At 33.3% G+C, this 22,424-nt stretch overlaps 3 protein-coding genes across 3 annotated transcripts; 2 read left to right on the top strand and 1 right to left on the bottom strand.

The window, feature by feature from the left end:
• The first annotated feature begins 7,296 nt into the window (after window positions 1–7,296).
• Window positions 7,297–9,756, top strand: LOC134233391 (uncharacterized). The gene is made up of 5 exons (XM_062715353.1): window positions 7,297–7,413; window positions 8,145–8,255; window positions 8,497–8,617; window positions 8,837–8,884; window positions 9,422–9,756. Exons 1-5 carry the CDS (start codon window positions 7,363–7,365, stop codon window positions 9,754–9,756), a joined length of 666 nt encoding a protein of 221 aa, XP_062571337.1. The 5' UTR covers window positions 7,297–7,362.
• Window positions 9,757–15,130: 5,374 nt separating this feature from the next.
• LOC134233399 (uncharacterized) lies at window positions 15,131–19,006 on the top strand. Its single transcript, XM_062715364.1, has 2 exons — window positions 15,131–15,428; window positions 16,009–19,006. The coding sequence occupies exon 2, from the start codon at window positions 16,584–16,586 to the stop codon at window positions 18,051–18,053; it is 1,470 nt and encodes a 489-aa protein (XP_062571348.1). The 5' UTR covers window positions 15,131–15,428; window positions 16,009–16,583; the 3' UTR covers window positions 18,054–19,006.
• A 1,747-nt stretch (window positions 19,007–20,753) lies between these two features.
• Window positions 20,754–21,398, bottom strand: LOC134233390 (uncharacterized). The gene has a single exon (XM_062715352.1). It carries the CDS (start codon window positions 21,396–21,398, stop codon window positions 20,754–20,756), a length of 645 nt encoding a protein of 214 aa, XP_062571336.1.
• Between the last annotated feature and the right edge of the window lie 1,026 nt (window positions 21,399–22,424).

The following is a 22,424-nucleotide window of genomic DNA, read 5'->3' as shown; positions in this document are numbered from 1 at the left end:
TAATTTTACAAATTGTTATTCACTACTGCCTAACGGCATTTATAAGAATGGTTTTTATAACCTGTAAATATTTTATTGCCAATCCTTGAAGTTTAAAATCTTTGACATACGTTTACTCCGATTTACGTCATATGCATGTCGAATTCCAAATCCTTCGATGAATTAGATGATTAGCATAAAGGCTGCATGGATTCATGTATGTTGACCATAAAATTAATTACGACGTTAAGGTCAGACGAGACGTTCCTCAAAATCGGTGTTGTATATCTTCGTAATATATGAAAAATATTGAAAATTTTAATAACATTCTGATGTCTAAACCAGTTTCTAAACGTTTTTAAAAAGTCCAAACTCTTAAAAATTTGAAATTGGAAAATTATTTTTCTTCCCCAATGGATTATATAAGAAAAACTACCCATGGTATCTTGCAGAAATGCCTGTTAAGGTACCTCAATTTTTTGTGAGTAAACATGTTTAAGTAGCAACACTTCAATGACAAACTCTAAGAAAAATTTATCTATTATTAAGGAACGTCTCGTCTGTCCTTAATAAAATTATTAAATTCTAGGAACATGAAAAATATTGTAGTGAAGCATGAGATAACGAACAGTATTAAAGATCAAAAGTCCATAAAACATAAAAAATTTCGTAGATATTGCTACATCTCTTCTACATTTTGTATTTCCCACAATAAATTAAAATCTTGACTTTTTAAATAATACATATAGAAAATTGCTTCTTCGAACAATGAAAACCTAACTTGAAAATTTCCACCTGTCATCAACAAAATTACTTCGTAAATAACCACTCTGATCGTACATACAAGTACTCTGAAGTTGACATAATCTTCGGAGACTAGGTCTTTAAAAAAACCTGTCGGAATATCGATGGACACTAAATGTTTTCCTTTTATATGATGCATGGCCTGTTTAACATTCCAATGAAGCAGAATCTATTAAAAAAGTTTTATTCGACTTTAATATATATCAACTAGACTTTGATATATATCAACAACGTGATATCAATTAAAATAATTACTATCATTCATATGACGACGAGATATATCCAGCAAACTTCAAATTAAAGACACAACAGAATCTGCTGTGACTGTTACATATTTAGATGATTTGCTGACTAAAGATTGTAAAACCACAATGTAATAATAACTGACAATGTAATTGTATGACAATTGAGCTGCTTTTAATGTTTCCATTATCAACTTTACTTATTTCTATTTATGCCTTCCATATGATAATAGTGCAAATTTAAAACCAAGTTTCCCGCAGCTCTGTTATTTTTCAGATTGAATGAAAACCAAGAATGAGTATTGTTGTAACATCATGTATGCTGCTAGTTTACATTGCGAACCAATAACTTTGAGACAGTAACATGGAAAACTTTGACATCATGTATACTGCTAGTTCACATTGCAAACCAATAGCTTTGAGACAGTAACATGGAAAACTTTGACATCATGTATACTGCTAGTTCACATTGCAAACCAATAACTTTGATGCAGCAACATGGAAAACTTTGACATCATGTATACTGCTAGTTCACATTGCGAACCAATAACTTTAATACAGCAATTTACATGGAAAACTTTGACATATGTATACTGTAAGTTTACCCTGCGAACAATAACTTTGAGACATTACCATGGAAAAGTTTGACATCATGTTCTGCAGGTTTTCATGGAGTAATATATATCTAAAAGAAGTATATAATATATATATATATATATATATATATATATATATATATATATATATATATATATATATATATATATATATATATATATATATATATATATATTTTTTTTTTTACTTGAATGTTTAGAACAGAAATCTTTCTAAATATCTTACTAGATATTTGACTCTTGTCCTATACATATGCATCTATTAATTTCCATGATTTATGCTCATATATCATGTATATCATTATATCAAACTTCAAATTTATACTGGCCTTCGCCTCCTGCAAGTGTTGACCACCGCATCTTTGATATACTATTGAGGTTTTGACCATAGGTACTGAATCGGTACTGCATGATTTTGTAGATAGGTGAACTCCATCAGGTACTGTAGGTTAGTCCCAAAACCCCGGTGTTTCCAAAATGACACATATGGTAAGGATTCAGACACAGAGTTTGGAAGCTGATTAATCTCAATAACAACATTGTTGCATCCCGGTGGCAAGTTTTGAGGATCCTGTCGGAGAAGTTGCATAACAATTACATGCTTCACACTCGTGCCATGAATCAGGAAGTTCGTTAAAGAAATGATATACCTTACAATCTTTGTGGGGGGTCGAAGGAAAGTTCGTTACCTCCGATTTGAAAAAGGCAAATGTCAGGGGCTGTGGAGAAAGTACATAGTGTTCACGATGTCGCCAAACCCTTAACGGTTAACCCACCTTGGCCACGGATCAACAATGAGAATATATTTCGGTCAAAACAAAGATTTTTGTATCACATATTGTCTTTCATATACTTGTCCATCCTTCTAATGTACGAATGGCCGATTAGCGCAACCCTCGTCATGTCCGCCATTTTGAAACACCCCGCATGTACCCAGGCTCCGATGGAGTCGAAAAACAGTCACAAAGGGAATCCGAAATATCACCATTTACATATGATATCAACTGTGCATAAAGTCCTATGCACTGCTAATCCACTGATTCTTAAGCATTGATCAAGATGAATAATCCGAAATCGTTATGTTTTTCTTACAAACAATGGTGTGTACAAACACTTGCAGCATCCGCCAGCGATAACAATCACGTGATATTTCTGACGTTAGCTAACGACTAATCAACGCAAAGCCCCAAAATCTGAGACTATGCATTACATAACGTTCTATCTCTGAAACCTGAGATATACATAAAATATACTACAATCACTACATTCTAACCACAGAAATGGAAAATTACATATGTATGCATAAAACATATTATTATCAATAATATTACATTATGTAGTTATATCCTTTATCACCTGCATATGGTATTTTAAACAGCCTGTCTCCGAGAAAAGCATGCAAAATAGTCCGAAAGCAGGTTTCTCGGATTGCCTTCAAATTTTATGGGCCAAATCTACTATGCATAAAATGAAATCGGACAAAATTTTACTGAGCTAATCAAACCCACATATGTTTTATGGCATGTTACTAAAAATAGCTCTTATGCAAATAAATTTGAGGTAATTTTTTAACATTTTAGACATATTTCGAGGAGAAAAAAAATTGCAACTTTAAAAATTATTCAAATATTCTGTTTTGTAGTAAAAGAATAAAGGTTAGTTCTTTTTAAATACATAGTCAGAATGATTGACATTCATTTTGTTTTAGTGCAAATAGGTCAAGAAATTGGCACTGTTCCAAAATTTGGAAAAAGTGACAATTTTTAGTGGAAATGAAACTATTGTAGTAAAAAGGGGGGGTGTTCTAATTCAGTAAATTTTATTGCTTATTGTTAAGAATACCTATGTTAACAAAACATGAAAAAATTACCCTTGGCTAATGTACACTTTAGAAAATATTGAAAGTCAAAGTTTGTGAAATTTTCAAATGAAAAATTTCAAGGACACAGAGCTACTCAAAAAATAGCTAAAAACATGTCCAAAACTTTTTAAAAAAGTTATTTTGTAGAGTTTTTCCTATCTGTATTACAGAATTTAAACAAACATAGCTCTCATTTAGCTCTCAATTTAATAATTAATGACTTTAAATTAAAAAAAAATACATGGAAAAGAGGTTTGGGAAGGGGTGGTGGTGGCTATGAATTCTTTATTATAAACCACTAAATGGATAAACTTAAGTATAAACATTTATTTACATTTAATGCATGTATACATACTTGCTCAATATTTACACAAGTGAACACATTATTCATCATACTAATCATTTGATCAACATATTCATTTGAGTGTTAAGTAGAAACAATTTCTGCAAATTTTCAACATCTTCGATACAAACATTGAGGTATTTCAGACAAATTCTTTTTACGGGGGGACAGGTGAAATGACTTGAAATTTTTTTTTTTGATGAATGTGACACAATACGTCTTTCTTTTTTAGGTCACCTGAGTAAACTCAGGTGACCTATTGCTATCCGTTTTCGTCCGTCGTCGTGCGTCGTGCGTTGTGCGTTGTGCGTCGTGCGTGGTGCGTTGTGCGTTAACATTTGAACATTTTCAGCTTCTTCTTTGCAACCACTGAACCAATTTCAACCAAATTTGGCACAAAGCATCTATGGGTAAAGGGGAACAAAAATTGTGAATTTCATGATCCCTGCCCCCCAGGGGCCTGAGGGGTGGGGCCAAAACCACTAAAATTAATGCAATCTTTAAAAATCTTCTTCTTTACTCCTGGGCATCAAGCAGTCAAACTGTTTGCATGATTGTAATCAGCAATGAGTCCTCTACCAAAATTGTGAAATTCATGGCCCTGGGGTCAGGGGTTCTAGTGCTAGGGCGGGGCTAAATAAGTAGGTAGTGAAAATGCATTATTTCTTTGAAAATCTTCTTCTCTGCTCCTGGGTATTAAATAAACTAACTAAGTACATAGTTATGATGAGCAAGAGTGCCTCTACCAAAATTGTGAATTTTATGGCCCCAGGGTCAGGGGTTCTGGTGTTAGGGCGGGGCTCTATTGATTATATAGTGAAAATACATGAATTCTTTGAAAATCTTCTTCTCTGCTCCTGGGAATTAAATAAACTAACTAAGTGCCTAGTTATGGTGAGCAAGAGTGCCTCTACCATGGCCAAAATTGTGAATTTTATGGCCCCAGGATTAGGGGTTGGGTATTGGGGGGGGGGGGGGGCTCTATTGATTATATAGTGAAAATACATGAATTCTTTGAAAATCTTCTTCTCTGCTCCTGGGTATTAAATAAACTAACTAAGTGCATAGTTATGATGAACAAGAGTGCCTCAACCAAAATTTTGAATTTTGTGGCCCCAGAGTCAGGGGTTCTGGTGTTAGGGTGGGGCTCTATTGATTATATAGTTAAAAAATACAGGAATTCTTTGAAAATCTTCTTCACTGCTCCTGGGTAATAAATAAACTAACTAAGTGCATAGTTATGGTGAGCAAGAGAGCCTCTACCAAAATTGTGAATTTTAAGGCCCCAGGATTAGGGGTTCCGGTATTGGAGGGGGGGGGGCTCTATTGATTATATAGTGAAAATACATGAATTCTTTGAAATCTTCTTCTCTGCTCCTGGGTATAAAATAAACTAACTAAGTGCATAGTTATGATGAGCAAGAGTGCCTCTACCAAAATTGTGAATTTTATGGCCCCAGGGTCAGGAGTTCTAGTGCTATGGAGGGGCTCTATAGATTAAGTAGTTAAAATACCTGAATTCTTTGAAAATCTTCTTCTCTGCTCCTGGGTATTAAATAAACTAACTAAGTGCATAGTTATGATGAACAAGAGTGCCTCAACCAAAATTGTGAATTTTATGGCCCCAGAGTCAGGGGTTCTGGTGTTAGTGTGGGGCTCTATTGATTATATAGTGAAAATACAGGAATTCTTTGAAAATCTTCTTCATTGCTCCTGGGTATTAAATAAACTAACTAAGTGCATAGTTATGATGAGCCTCTAGCAAAATTATGAATTTTATGGCCCCAGGGTCAGGGGTTTTGGTGTTAGGGCGGGGCTCTATAGATTATATAGTGAAAATTCATTTAATCTTTAAAAATTTTCTTCTCTGCTCTAGGGTATTAAGCAGATGAACTACCTATATAGTTATGATCTACAAGGGCCCTAATCTTCCAGAATTGTGAATTTCAAGGCCCCAGGGTCAGGGGTACCATGGGGGGTGTACTTATATACTGAAAATGAATGAATGGTTTGAAATCTGCTCCTTGGTATTAATCAAATATCAAGGCCTAAGGGTCAGGGGTTCATGTGTGGTAGGGGCACTACTGATTATTGCTGAATATAACTGATTAGTTGAAATGCATTTTTTGTTCCCCTACCTTGTGTATGGGTATTAAGTAAACAAACTAAGCAACTGCTAAGTGTATTGTTATGATGAATTAAATTTAATCACTGGAAAGTTGTTGCATGATGCTCAGGTGACCTATAAGGCCCATGGGCCTCTTGTTTGAGCTAGTTACCCATTTATTTCGTTTATAAAATTTCATCATTTTCATTCATTACTTTCTTCTTCTGCCATACAACACAATCTGGACAATTTACTGCTCTCTAACATTCTTCAGTACAGTATCATGGACAAGTAATTGTTCACTTTCTGGGAGAATCACTTTCTGGATTTTGAAGCCAAACAAATTCATTTTCCTGTTGGCTTATACTAAACTCCACCAATACCTGATCCTGATAGGACACTTTGCAGTTTCTATCCATAGCTTGTGAAACTCTCTAATGCTTTGAACATTTTAGAAGCATACAAATTTGCTGTGATGTTCTTACTTGATCTTGAATTTGTAAAATATTGTGGAATCATCAATGTTCGTGGGGGACCAATGTTCGTGGCTTTCTTGGGTAACCCTGACCCACGAATTTACATCCCCACGAACGTATATTCAAACATTTATATTATCATTGTTAAAAAAAATACACAGACTATGAATTTTATATCGTAAAATAACCGTTATCCTTGTGTTCGTGTGATCGCTCATAATGAGACAATTAGCAGGGCTAAATTATAAATTATAAAATTATAATGTATCAAAGACATCGATAATTATATACAATAATTAGAAAAGGATAAACATTACTGTTAAATTTAAGTAGTGTTTACATTATAATCCAACACGCTCAAATGCCCTTCTGATGAGGTCACTTTTTAGTACGATTTTGAAGTGGGTGCTAATTATAATTAGCCAATTAGCATGAACTGGTTTCAAGGTTTTTATGTCAATTTGGCATTGTCACTGTCGTTCTCATCCAGAGATTTAAAAACCTGTTGATTTAAGTTGTTCTTTACCATCGTAATTTACTGCGACTCGTCGGTGCAAGCCAACGGTACATTTATGTGTTCACAAGAGAGATAACTTGAATAAGCAACATTGACGGAGTTATCCTTCTTTGTTTTAACATTTAAAAAAATCGAAATAGAACTTGTTACCAACGAAATTACCTCCCCACGAACCAGTAAATTTTTGGCTACCCATGAACATTGACCCCCACGAATAAAAATGATTCCACAGTAAGTGAGATTTCCAACTGCCAAATATTTTTTTAAAATTTCAAGATTGAAAATTCTTTTTGGTCTGATGAATATTAACAAGAGTAATACATGTATTGATGATTACTACTCTCTCAAACAACACTGCCTGACGTTGATATTAGATGATTTAATATGTCATCATTTTGCTAGAGCCAAACTATGGAATGAGGAGGGTTCAAAGTTTTTACACTACGCTAGAACTACGTAATAACAAGGTATAACCCTGTCTGTATAGTTCACTGTTCATCTTTTTGATTGTCGAACACTCTGCTCATTTTTTTCTTCCAATTTACTTATCTGTTTGTTGTTTAGATATAGTAATGAAATTCAATGATTTCATATTCATTTTTTTTTAACATTCAAGTCTAACATTTTGTCACCAATATTATTGTTTGCAGTTGAGTGTAAAGTTTTGCGTTACGTCACGATCATTTTCGTCAGGTGCATCCAGCGTAAACAATTCACGTGATTGGTCGACTCATATTTTCAACATTGACATGGAAATAGTCTGTTGCACGAACAACCAATCAGGGATAAGAAAAAAATTCCAGTCGTAAAGCTTACGGTTAGGAGGCGTGTACAATTTACCTTGAGCGCAGCTGTCAACTAGATCGTGACGTAACGTAAAACTTTACACTCAGCTGCAAACAATAATATATGCTTTATAGTTAGTGTTATTTGTTCTTAATTGTGATATATTACAATATTGCAAAGTAAATTTCACAAAATCTATTTAATTTTGGTTAAAATAGATTAAATATTATATATATTTTTTTAATGTTTTCTTTTTTTTTCTTTAAAATTTTAATCTTAATATGTTCATATTGGAAGATTTCATTTTCGTTGAAAATTTTCAAAGCAGTTGAATAAAAGCGTTGATGCTTATTCTGAAAAAGTATGAATTCAATGACGAAATTTTTGTTATTAACTTGAAACTTCATTTCAGTACGTCTCTAACTTCACGGAAGAGAAGATAATTTGTGGCATTGATTTGACAAGTATAACAAATAAAGCAACCAAAATAGAGTTGATCGTCACAGACAAAGACGACGTGAATGTAAAAATTAAAATTATTATTTACTTTTCAAGCCTACGTCCTCTTTTTCTCTCATAAAATTCACATCACACTTACTAATACTTATAATGATCTTAGGAATAATGAATAAATGAAATATTTGATATTAGAAAAATCAAAATTTGTTTATTCATGTAATTTCTGCAATTATCATTGTATTAAAGACACCATTCCTTTGTCATTCGAGAGCTTATAAATTATATTTTGAATAACAATATTTCAGATTGAGTTTTGCAGTGACATAAGTATGCAATGGTTTGAAACATGCTTTCGAGCAAAAAAATTGACCTTTAACGTATCTGGTTTGAAAAACAGAAGAAATCTAACTTTGTATGAACTTGCAGGTAAATCCTTTTGCATACGCGTAAGTTATAAAAGCATCTTTATAATCTCATTATCAAAAAGTGAGACGACTGTCCTTTGCATTTAGAGTTTTTTTTCCATTAAAAACTCATTTATGCCAAAAAAGTGAGCTTTTCTTCTTTTTTTTGAGGAAAAAAAACCTATTTTGTTTATTTTAAATTAATAATACCATATTAATGTAATATTTTTCCTCTCTCTAGATGACGCGTTGTTAATGGTTGATCGTATCGCCGTTTTAGGATTTTATCGTACGTATCCTGAATAAGTCATGTAACTTCTTAGTGTTCATGTAGGAAATTTAAGCATATAGAATATGATTAATTTTATCTCAATTATGAAAATTGTAAGCTTTTTTCTGATTTATATCGGGGTATGTGTTATGTATTTTTGATAAATATACGTTTGATTGCCTTCTGGATTGATTCAAATAATTGGTTAATCACAATCATAAATAATTTGTCGTTAATATAGTAATCATAGTTGACTAAAAACCGAAGGAAATTCTAATACGTACAGCTCTAGAAAAATATATAAGTAGAATTTTTTTGAATCGTAGTTGCAAAATCATTTCATTATTAAACATTCTTAAATTGTTTGTTTTTCTGCACTTTGGATTTGGATTGATCAAATGATATGGTACATTGATCTTTTGTGTCATATTTTATTTTATCAAATAAAATCTGTAACAAAGTAATGTTACAGATTTTATTTGATAAAATAAAATATGTCAGAAAGGATAAAATCCTATAAATTGATACACATCATGTACATTAATGGTTTTTCAGACAAAGAGGAACCCAAAGTAAGTAAGTGGGAATTTCTGAACGACTACCCACCGGAAGAAGTGCTGAACATCATGAGACCAGTGCTGCAAAAAGCTAGGTCTGCAGGGGAGGTGGCAGTTCAGAACCTCTCGTCAAGTATCCGTAAGAAAGAGAGTGCAACCGACTACCGGAAGTCATCAAAAGGAATAGGAATCCTGGGAGGTTGTCTTCTTGGATTAGTTTTCTTGATCATCTTCGTGTCTGATGTATTCATCATCAAAGCGCACTTGAAAGCCATGTATCGGAATATTTTAAATCTGTTTAGACCATCACCTATTGTGCATATTTACACATAAGTTGATTGATCTTAACATTTGAAGAAATTTAATTTTATAAACAAGGTATGGCTAAATAAAACTTGAAGTTAAAATATTTTAATAAAAAAGATTTTACAATATAATAGATTTTCGTTCGCCATGTCCACATCAACAGTGTTTTCAGTAGTTTTATATAAAGGAAAATATTTGCAAATGTAAATATCATGAATATAAACCAATACTAAAATCTATGTATTTTCTTTTAAAATATTTCTAATTCTCGGGGGTGGGGGTGGGGGGGGGGGGGGTGGGGGGGTGTACGTTTTCAGAATTTGGATATTTATTTTCATTTTCAAATATGACCAGAGACAAGGAACAAAAGGAAATGAAGAAAATTTGTTTCTTGGGATGGGGTGGAGGGTAAGTAGTTCCATTCGAGATCAAAGTAATATAATTTATTTACTAATTATTTACTTAATCAATCTACATTTCTAAGGAGTGAACGCAAATACCAACCAATGAAATCCTTCTTAAGGGATAAAAAAGAATAAATAATTCTCGGATACAATACAAATGAAAAAGTGTCGGAAAGAAATAAAAATTCTTAAAATACAAATAACAACTTATACAATGCAAATGGAAAATTGTAGAATACAAATAAAAATGATATGATAAAAAAAATCATACTGTACAAACAGAAAATAATAGAATACAAATATAAATTATACAATACAATATATTAATGCAAAAGGGATGTTTGTAAAACACTTATGCCCCCTCCCCGAAATAATTGGACGTCCAAGGGAAATTAGTCCGTCAAAAATAGCTCTATCGTACCCACACAGAACTTGATCTACATATTCTTATGATAAATCTGTATACTAAATTTCATTTCAATATGTGCAACCGCTGTGAATAAAATTATCTGCAAATAATTGGAATTTTTCTAAGTCCGAGGGGGCATAAATCTGTCAAAAATGGCTCAATCGTACCCAAAGCATAATTTGAACTAGATAGTCTTATGATAAATCTGTATACCAAATTTCATGTGCGAGGGAAAGGAACGGAAAAGTGGTGGACCGACATACAGACCGATCGACAGACAGATCAACCGACCGACTGACAGACAGCAGCAGAGCAGTATGCCCTTCCTTCTTCGAAGAGGGTATAATTATACATTATGAATGAATAAATTATACAATACAAATAGAAAGAACAAGACTTACCTTTGCCTTATTTGGCCCTGTGTATTTCTGAAAATCTGAAACTTCACAGTTTTAGTTAAAAATGCATTGAATATCACTTAGATCTTTGATGACTGCGTATCTATCAAAAATGACGTAATTTTCTGGCTAGTCAATGCATTATGACGTCACAAATTGCGTCATTTTCCTCATATTCTGAAAAAGTGTACAAAAACGACAAATTTTTAAAGCTATTTTTCAATATTTAATATAGAGCGCAACCTCTGATCTAAAATATGCAACTAGTAAGTGATAGAACTGTTCTTGAGAATTAAAAAACATGTTTTATTTTTTAGATCAGAGAGTGCGCTCATATTATTTTTCTTCCCTGAAAGTACTCAATTATACCTGTTTACCTAAAAAAAATCGAAGAACATTGCAATTTCATAAAGCCAGTTCTCCAAGACCTGGACTTTTAGGAGAAAATTTTTAATACGATATGAAAGCACTAAGTCTCTATTTTATTTTAATGCTTCAAATGGAAAATCAAGTGTTGATCAATCAATTGGTTTATCTACAGGGCCATTTTATGCATAAAGTGAACCGACTTCTTACACAATACGAATAGAAAGTTGTAGAAAACAAATGAATTATACAAATGAATACAAATAGAAAAGTTTAACATACCATAATGAAACATATGGGAATAACGAACAGTATTCAAGATCAAATGTCTACAAAACAATACAAAACAGGAGCAGAGCAAACACGGACCTCCAAAACATCAGAAGTGGGATCAGGTGCCATGGAGGAGCATTCCCTGCTGACCGGTCACACCCGCCGTGTGATCCTTGTGATGATCGGGAAATAATGGAAAAATCCGTCGTCAATTCAAGGTATGAATAACGAACTAACAATTAATATGAAAAACGTTAGTCAGCATTTGACTCAATGATAAGTTGTATTTGCTGACAAGGTCACTGTATCGACCATAGAACTTACGAAATGATGACTTTAAACGAGACATCTAAAATTCTTGTTTCATCAACTTGTTTGTCAATAATTGACCTCATTTTAGAAACTGTTCATATGTGTGCAGACTCTTGTGCATCGAATCAAGTGAGATATATAAACTCCGTATGTAGGTGATGAAGGTATATTGCTGCATAAGTAAGGGAAGTTGGCGATAGAAAAGTTAAAGTCATCACGTTTATTATACAGCTTGGTTGTTAGATTACCATTTTTTTTTTCAAGTAAAATATCAAAATATGAATAGAAGTGTCTTCATCTTTTAAGTATAAGATTTTGGACAAATTCTGCTTCACATGATTACAAAAATAGGTCTGCTAATAACAGGGTGTAATTGGTACCCATGGGAATTCCAATTAATTGTTGGAAGACCTTGGGCTCGGAACATAAAGCTTGCTAAGATTTTGACTTAAGTAGGCTCATAAGTACGTTTTAGGCACACTCTTAGGACCTATCTAAGGACTACTTAAGTATGTCTTAAACCGTAACATAAAACGAACTTAGTGAGGTCTTAGCTAAGTCAAATTTATGTTTAAAATATTTTTTATGAATCACTTTATATTTTTTTCATTTTATTCAGATACATTGCTACAAAATGATTTGGTTATATTGTTATTAAATATTTATAAAAATTGACCTCCTTATGTATCGATTTTAGTTATGTAAGATTAGATTTCGTCTAAAAGATTTCATTCTGTTATAAAATACACTGAATAACTTATTTAAAAAAAAATACTGCGTGGTCACAAATTGGCGATTTGTGGTTCATGACTATTGTTGAACCCTCGAAACTGCGATGTTTTCAATAACCGTTTGTTTTTCTTTTGTTTTGACAAATGTCACTAATTTTGTAATTCTCGTAGACATGTCAAGATAACCGAACGTCTGTCTTCTTGAAATTAAAACTCCAAAACAATTTGGACCCCCCCCCCCCCCCCCGATGTCTCAGCCCAGGTCAGCAAACAAAGACTGCAGTATAGTTATGATTATTTATGATTTTATCAAGGAGGGAATTGTTTCAGGAGCTCCATTTATCAACAAATCTCTCTCTCTCTGTCTCTCTCAATCGATTGAACTGTAGGAAACCCTGTCTAAATCCGCGCTTGTCGTGTTCTACATTTATTTTAATTTACATACTCTCTATTTCAGTTTTTTTGGTCATCATCGTCTTATTTACCAACATTTTTTCTGTGTTTGAAAATATATTTCATATCATATTTTCAAAGTCAGCATACAAATCCATGCTTTATTACTGTGTTCAATTCATTTATAATGATAAATGTTTATAACCGGGATCCCACTAATTTCAGATGTATCCCAAAAATTAAATTATGCATCGACATGTAAAGTGTGTTGAGAGTAATACTGGAACAATATTGGAATCATTGATCAGTAAAACTACCCGCCCCCGGGCCGAAAAAAAAATCTTATACCAGTATTTAAGAAAGATAATTATTTTTTTCTTTAATGCATTATATGAATAAAGAAATCTTTTAACACCGAAAGTCAACATAAAATAATTCTAAATATATGTATAGGAAAGTTAAGATATACTTAAGTAACCGCTACTGGCCGCCTAAGTTTTGCTAAGATTGCTAAATCTTAGCACGCTTCTAGTTACGATCTTAATTTTTATACTGTACTTCAGTCCTGCTTAAGCACGGTCTTAAACCTGTGTAGCCTTTATGTTACGACACCTTGTTCTCCAAAAACAACATAGATATTGTCAATCAGAAACTCAAAAATCTTTTTGATGTCGACTTCAGAGTACTTGTATGTACAATCAGAATGTGTTTTTTTTTTTTTTACAAAAGTTTGCAATTGACCAATGACAAGGTAAGTTAATTTACGAGTTCTATTGTTATTTTAAAAAACACAGCTATCAATGATATCTAAAAACCTGGACTCTAATTTATCATTGGGAATGGTTGTGTATAAAGTTGAAAAGTCGTAAATTTTTAGGCTGTAGATTTTGGTAAAATTTTAAAAAGATAAGGAGACCTCACAAATTCACAACTAATCAAAGGAAAGGTAACATGCTTTTGGAATGCAAAGACCTCGGAGACTATTCTATTCAGGACAATAATAGCAAGAAAATGAGTTTGTTAAGATAAAAGGTTTTCACTGAGTTTCATTACATTCAAGCATCTTGATTTAAAACTTTTTAAAAACAAGAAATCGATGTTATTTAATTTTAAGCTAAAATATGATAAAAAGAAGGTAAAATCTTATTTTAAATTTACGGAATCAATAATAAAGGGTTTTAAATTTTATGAAAAATATCAGTTACTATTAAGATTATCACTTAATATCATTGATCATGAATAATGAATGGTTTTTGGCAGATATATGAGTTTCTTTGAAGTACTTGTTCGAAGAACCAAAATGAATTTTTCAAAATCAATTTTTAAATGTCACATTGCCTTTTCACTAAATCTAATTATAAGTGTGCTTTAGAAGTCTGCAACATTAAAAGAAAATTTTAGATTTCTATCTACACTCATATCAGAAATGCAGAAATGTCAACAGTCATAAGGTTCCTGTTGTAAATTTTTCAAACTCTTAAGACTATATTAACATCATTTTTTACAAAAACACTTCTTCACTTATTATTGAATGCTACTTTTAGAATAATTAAAAAGAATATACTTTAATATAACAAAGAAAACTTTTGAAGAATTTGAAATGGAAAAATTTTATAAAAAATAATAAAACTAGACTTTAAGCCTTTTAAAAATTACACACAAACGTTCCTCACTTTAATAATTTAAACTCCAGTTTCTTTTTACAACATTAACAGCTGCTTTTTCAATAAAATGAAAGTGGTCATTTAGAAATGTATGTTGTTAACAAATTCTGACTGTAAACACACATACTCTGAAGTTGATATTAAAAAGATGCTTGAGTTTCTAATTGATAATATTAGGTCTTCCAACAATCTGTTGAAATTTCCATGGGTGCAAATTGCACTCTGTTATTGCGCAAATCTATTTTTGTGTTGATATTAAGCAGAATGTATGCAAAAACTTGCCGTGACCTTCAACTCGATATTTAGATATATCGAGGACACATTAGTTAACAATACTAATTTCAATTCATATGTCGACACGATATATGCAAGTGTGCTTGAAATTACATACCAGAGAGTCTGATACATCTGCTTCTAATTTAGATGTTTTATTAAAAAAATATACAGTCGTTTAGCCAGTTCGGGATTTTGGCCAGTTCCGAATAATTCGCTGATATAACAGGCGTTAATAAATAAATACATAAATCGAAAAAAATATTGTTACCCTTAGTAAAAAGGCATATTAATGCTCTATCGAATCTTGCAAAGTTTTGATTTTTTCCGGTCGATTTGTGTAAGATATCGAACTTGAATATAGTCGACCTACTTTTACAATGCAACAAATCCGGATCACTTCGACGCTTTGACATAAAGAAATAAAATTTTGTTGTAAACCAGTTACGTGTCTAAAAACATTTGAGGTGTCAAAAGTAAGTATGAAACATATATGAACAAACCTCAAAAGATTGTGGGAAATGAAATATTAAAACTAACGTAGTACATGATTTTATTTGTGCTGTCATTTTGCCAGTTCCGAATATCCTCTGTAAACACTCTCGTAAAATAACAACATGGCAGATAACGCAGTGCTTTGCGTTAAATGATTCATGGACTGTGTCAGAAATTAATGACAAGTTTGAGCAGTTAATTATGTCTAACAAAGTGAGAAAATAAAAGGTTTTACATCTTTTTGAACTGGAAATATATGGACTAAGGAACGTCTGGTTGGAATTTTCATTTTCAGTAAGCCTAACTGCTAAAGGTTAATGAAAATAAAATGAAAATGCTGCATATTTAATTGTATAACATGTTCACCCTTTCAATTTTGTCTTTGGGGGAATTTTATAATAAATTAAAGTTAAAATTTTGGGGAAAATTTTTTTTTAACCTTTCAATATTAACTCGAAATGCTTTCATTTTTTTCTTCCTTTTTTAAATTAAAATTTTATTTTTATTGAGACTCCATACTTTTGCAAGCAAACTTTATTATTATATTTTAATATATTTTAGGAGAAATCAGTAATGGGAAAATGTAAGAAAACAGTTGCCAAAACACATAGCCCACTTTTTGTAACAGCATCTAAAGTTAAGAAAAAATACTGCAGAGGATTCCCTAAATCCCCATCAAAAGCATCCAGAGCAAAGAAGGCTCTGTTTGAGGTACAGTCGGGGAAAAGTATTAATAAGTCTGCGGAAAAGTACAAATTATCCTTCGGTTATCTCCATAGGAGGGTGACTGGTGAAGTTTCTATAGAAAGTAGAAATGGACCATCTCCTTTTTTATCAGTCGTCGAAGAAAATTCAATTGCCAATTATGTGAGTGAAATGGCACAAAGGGGAATGGGATTGGGGACATCTGATATATTAGATCTGGTCCAAGAATTCTTAAAAAAAGACAAGCGTAGAAACCCATTTAAGGATAGCAGGCCAAGCTATTCGTGGTATTATGCATTTATGGCGAGACACTCGGACAAATTAGAAAAAAAAGAAAAGAAACACTGCTTGAGGCCTCTCGCTCGAAAGTCACCAAAGAAATTGTAGATGAATGGTTTTTAAAGTACAGAGCATTTCTCTCAGAAAGAAACATGCTGGATAAACCACATAGAATATACAATGCAGATGAGACGGGCTTTACGATGGGGAGTAAGGCTGGAGTGGTTGTAGGACCAACAAGACAGAGGTATACAGAGGACATTCCGCACTTGTCAGGAGGATCTACAAAACAACGTATGACTGTGATGTATTGTGGTAATGCTGAAGGAGTTCTTTTACCACCATTTTTTGTGTATCCAAAACCCCAGCCTACTGCATATGATCCTTTATTAGGAGCCACAAGAGGTTCTGCTATACATTACACAAAAAAAGGATGGATGGACTCAGAAGCTTTCTCCACATTCATCGACCATTTTCATATGAATGTAAGCAAGAATGATAGACCAGTTGTTCTTTTGATTGACAGCGTAAGTTCACATATTAACATGGACATATTTACAAAAGCAAGAAGAAGGGGAATTGAAATTTACAGACTAGTACCAAATGCTACCCATCTCATGCAGCCCCTGGACAAAGGAGTTTTTGGTCCTCTGAAAAAAGAATGGTATGATACAGTGCGCAAAAACACAAGATTAAATCCTGACAAGCCTATTGACAAAAAAAGCTTTCCCTCAAAGTTGCATGAAACTTATGTTGCATTTTATAAACCAAGCATTATAATTGGAGCATTCAAAGGTTCTGGAATCTATCCTGTGAGGCGTTCTGCTATTTCAAATGACAGACTAAAACCATCGTATACTTTCATTGACAAGGAAGAAGATCCCGAAACAGAGAAGACTGTAACCAGAGATGATGAAGTGGAAACAAAAGCAGCTACTGAGGCTTTCCAACTATACAGTGATACTATAGGTACACCAGCAAGAAAAAGGTATGAACAGCGACTAGAAGAAGGATGGGATGTGGAAGGACTATCCCCTGGCTTCACAGTGTATAAGAAACTGAAAGAAAAGGCTCATCCTCCTACCATAAGTAGAACAAATCCAAGAACTTGTCAACAAGTATCACACACTACATCCCAAGAGACTGCTAAGCAACACAGTGTTGATATTCCATTGCCTTCCTCAGGACTGGATCTGTTAGCATGTGCAGCCTTAAGTTTACAAGATGAAGAAAACAAAGAAAATATAAAAACTGACAGTAATATGCCATGCAGTACCCCTGCTCCAGATACAGTTGTATCAAGTGTGTCACCTGCACTGGAAGAAATGACAAGATTACCTAAAATAACCAATATTAAAAAACCAAAACCTAAAAAACTTATAAGTTCTCTACCATACAGTTTAACTTCACCCGATGCTATAAGACAAATGGCTCTGCAAGAATTGAATTTTGCCAGGGAAAAAGCTAAAAAAGAAAAGGCCGCTAAGATACGCTACTTAAAGAAGAAAGAGAAGGAGGCTAAAGCAAATTCATCTGTGAAAGACACCTGTCGGAAACGATCTAAATCAAAGTCCTCCAAAACTGCAAATATCATGTATGTGAAGATGAAATTTAAGAAGTGAATTATGCTTTCATGAATGTAATTTTAGTTTTTTATGAATGATAGTTCTTGTATATTAGCATTACAAACTTTTTTGCAAATATTTTCCTTAAATAGTACTTCATTGCATCCATTAAAAAAGTGTTTCTCCATTTGTTTATCAGTGCTGTCTCAATATATCTATTAATCAATATGTATCAATATACTGTAGTATTCAAGAATGCATTGTATCAAAAAATTGACTTCCAATATGTATCGAGCAGACAGCTTTTTTCTTATATTTCTGTGAAAATTCTGGGAATTACAGTCATCAGAGATAATTTTTAAACTTTTTTAACAATTAAAACTGGTCAATATTAATGAAATAAACATTAAGAAGGAGCCCGTCTTAAATAAATATTGCAAAATTCATAGACAACAATATTGCAGTGTGTTAGTCTTACAGCCATTAAAAGTTCAATTTTGAACTGTACTTTGTAATGACAATGAGTCATGAACTTCCATTTTGGTAAATTAAATAAGATATCCAGGTGTATCACAGTGATGATCACAGTGCATCAAATGATTAACATTCGAAAGACTTTTTTGATAGATTTTTAAAGAATCCAATATATCGCATGTGGCTTATAAAAGATCTTAATATATTTGAAGTATTTCGGTCAGTACACAGCCTTAGTGTTTATATCCGAGCACTATATACTGACATAAGTATTGTTTCCTTAAAGTGCCATATTTTTTTTTCAAGAACTATTCACAGTTTCCAATATTGTCTGCTTTGTATAATCAGTTTCATTCCATGCAGACTTTTTAGTTGTGATTTTTATATTTCACATATGTATGTTTTTTAACATTTGAAATGATGCACAGAATAGTTTTAAGAGATGTTTTTAACATGAATAATAAATACAGGAAAGTTTTATTTCATAGCAGTATTTAATGTATTTTTTAAAAATATTTTCCAAATATGATTTCTAACATGAGATGATTCAAAGTGCTCTTTAAATATGTTTAAGTAAAAGAAAATGTTAAAAAAAACTTTGTTCTTTACTTTATTCTTGATTTAAGTTGAATGGTTTAATTTTCATTCTAAATGTGGAAAATAACGCTAACTTGGGAATATTTATTATAAACAACATTCATGGAGATCGATTGTATGATGTTTTGGGCAAATAAATATTGTCTAGGGTCGTTTTGTATGGAAACCGCTTAGTTATTCGGAACCCGTCGGCTTATTCGCAACCGGTCAAAAAGTCGCTCAAGTTAATTGTTAAGATAAACTTTAATTAGGAAGAATTAAATATGGTACGACTACATCTAAAACCAGAGGTATTTGGACTATTTTGACAAACAAGTTTGAGTTCAAAAAATATTAATGGCCGCGTATATTTATAGCACCGTAAAATCGGTACCTTATCCGGAACTGCCTAAACGACTGTATGTGAAAAGTAACCAAACAACAAAGCTTTAAAGTCATAATTTCGTAAATTCTATGGTCGATACAATGTCCTTGTTAGCAAATACAGTTTATCATTGAGTCAAATGCTGACTGATGTTTTTTATACGAATTGTTAGCTCAATATTTATACACTGAATTGACGACAGAATTTCCCGTTAATTCAGTGTATAAATGTCAAGGAGCACACGGCGAATGTGACCGGTCGGCAGGGGATGCTTACTCCTTAATAGCGCCTGATTCCACCTCTGATGTTTTGGAGGTCCGTGGTTGCTCTGCTCCTGTTTTGTATTGTTTGATGGAGTTTTGGTCTTGATTACTGTTCGTTATCTCAAAATGTTTCATGAAAATCAAGATTATTAAAACTTTTCAATCGTCAACTTTCCGAACTCATATCCTGTATATAGCGGTTATATTTCTCAGCTGATTCATCAATGCATATGCTGTATGCAAGAACAATTTCCAAAACGAGGTAAATTATTGGCAAACATGTTGACAAAACAACAATATTGTAACGTGTTTATCTGAACAATAGGGTTCTTTATAAGGGATATATGATTTTCCTTGTACTCTGTCTGAGTAAAAATGATTAGGAGATACAATAATTTTCCTTTACTCTTCCTGAGTATAATGATTCTGTATATAATTCAAAAATTATTAAACTATCAGAGGCTTTACCGAGGGCTATCTAATTATATGCAAGTGACTGGGTAACTTAATTCACCGCGCTTTCTAGGTAAAAGGGTTCCTATTAATATAGAGAATCAGGCGCCTCGATCTTATTAGACCTACTACCTCCTGACTCTCAAATTAATTCCCCTAATACCTTACCGCTGATGAACTTATCTATTCCTACCCTAGCCTTACGTTTTCCTGTCGTCTTCTCTGTGTCTTCTTCGCCGTCTGACTGCGATTATTTGAATCTGCCAATTGCACCGACTTATATACCCTTGGAATAATCTATTTCCAAGGGGTGTCAGGTCATTCCATTCTATAGGGGTGTTATATACGTTTCTCTTACGTTTCACTACCCACGCCTCTGATATCGTGCGTCCCGCACGCAAAATCAATAAGAATCATATATATTTTTTTTTTTATATTTATTCACTTATATATATATATTTTTTTATTTATTACTATATATATTTTTAAAGACATATATAGAGTAACTATCTGTTACAACATGCATAGCAATATAGTAAACATGTGGATCCCGTCTAGACCCCAATTACATCTACATATACTTGTGAACTGTACACAATAAAGCAGTTAATCATTCCAGATGTCCTCTTCCAATCGCTCGACTACTTCACCATCCTTTTGAAATTTCCTCGTGACCCTGATAATTTTCTGGTGACTCTTTTCTGCCTTGATTGCATCAGTTTGCGTTTCAACATCAACTTTCTGTACTTTCTTCTGACAGCAAACACAGTGTTGTTCATCAAAAGGCTCATTTTGGACATCAGAACCACTGTCGCTAGGTTCCACTACCTCTTCAGTTGTTGTAGGCAAATCTTTTGTCACGGTTTCTTGGACGCTAGCATTTCTTCGCTTAATCCCTGGTAAAACTGGAGATGTCTTCTTTCGGTATGTTCTGCCAGCTTCTAAGTCCACATCCTCAAACAGCAGTTGACCAGGATCCTTCCGCCAGTCTTCCTCATCTTCAACTCGTTTTGGTGTTTTATTCTGGTCAGTGGTTTCTTGATTTGGGTGTACTTTTTTTACATGTCGCACTAACACAATCTTTTTGCTAAAAGCTTTATCGCAATGATCACATTCAAATTTTCTCTTGTTGATATCTTCCATACCACAATTCAGGATATGTTTACCCCACTCGTCCTTGGTTGGTAAACGACTAAGGCAAATACAGCACAAAAATCCAGGTTTTCTTGGTGTAACTTTGGTCTTCGGCATTCTGTCTTACAATCTGAAATAAATACAATCATATTAAACATTGTAATCAAACTCGTATTCAGAATGCCATGCAGGCTTTTTTCTTTGTCTACGACCTGTAAGCTAATTCTATTTCATTCAATTCTGAATTTCCTAACATTTCCATATGAGTTTCATCATTGTTAATTTCAACATCAGCACCCTGATCCTGATCTTTTGAAATGACACTCTCATTTTCATCCCTAAGGACCTGAGCCCCATAAGGTCTTATTCTATCTACATGTACAATGAGGGTATTTTCAGTGTCATCTTTGCTGATTTTGTATGTGACATCAGTGTGTTTCTCTATTATTGTATATGGACCGTACCAGAAACTCATAAGTTTTGCAGACCTCCCTACGCTTCTCTGTGGAAAGAAAACTAAAACCTTATCACCAACACTGAAACCTTTCCCGACAACATTCTGATCATGGTACTTCTTTTGCCTCAACATTGATTGTTTACTTATTTGGCGTGTGTATCTATATGCCTCTTCCAAGCTCTCACGAAGTTTCCAAACATAATCATGTACATAAGTCGGTTTCATATCACTGGGTAACTCGTACATTATATCTAGAGGTGTTGCTACCTCCCTCCCTAACATGAGCATGTTTGGACTGTAGCCTGTACTTTCATGCAAAGAGGACCGATATGCCATGAGGACATAAGGTAAGTTTTTGTCCCAGTCAGTTTGGTGGTCAGACACGTAGGCACTAAGCATGGTAGCCAAAGTTTTATTGAATCTTTCCACCATGCCATCGGACTTGGGATGGTACGCTGTTGTTCGGGTCTTTCGTATACCAAGTAGATTGCAAACCTCACTGAAAAGCTTGCTTTCATATTGTCTGCCTTGGTCACTGTGTATAATCTGTGGCACACCGAACCTGGTTATGAATTGTTCCACTAAAACTTCAGCCACTGTCTGTGCTTCCATGTTCTTGAGAGGGTAAGCTTCTGTCCACTTAGTGAAGTAGTCAGAGATCACTACGACATACCTATTACCGTTTT

This window comes from Saccostrea cucullata, unplaced genomic scaffold (genome assembly GCF_032062105.1).
Source record: "Saccostrea cucullata isolate Sc308-1 unplaced genomic scaffold, CSIRO_AGI_Scuc_v1 ctg1382, whole genome shotgun sequence".
Lineage (NCBI taxonomy): Eukaryota > Metazoa > Mollusca > Bivalvia > Ostreida > Ostreidae > Saccostrea > Saccostrea cuccullata.
The sequence above is the reverse complement of the archived record's forward strand: the minus strand, read 5'-3'. Positions and strand labels throughout refer to the sequence as shown.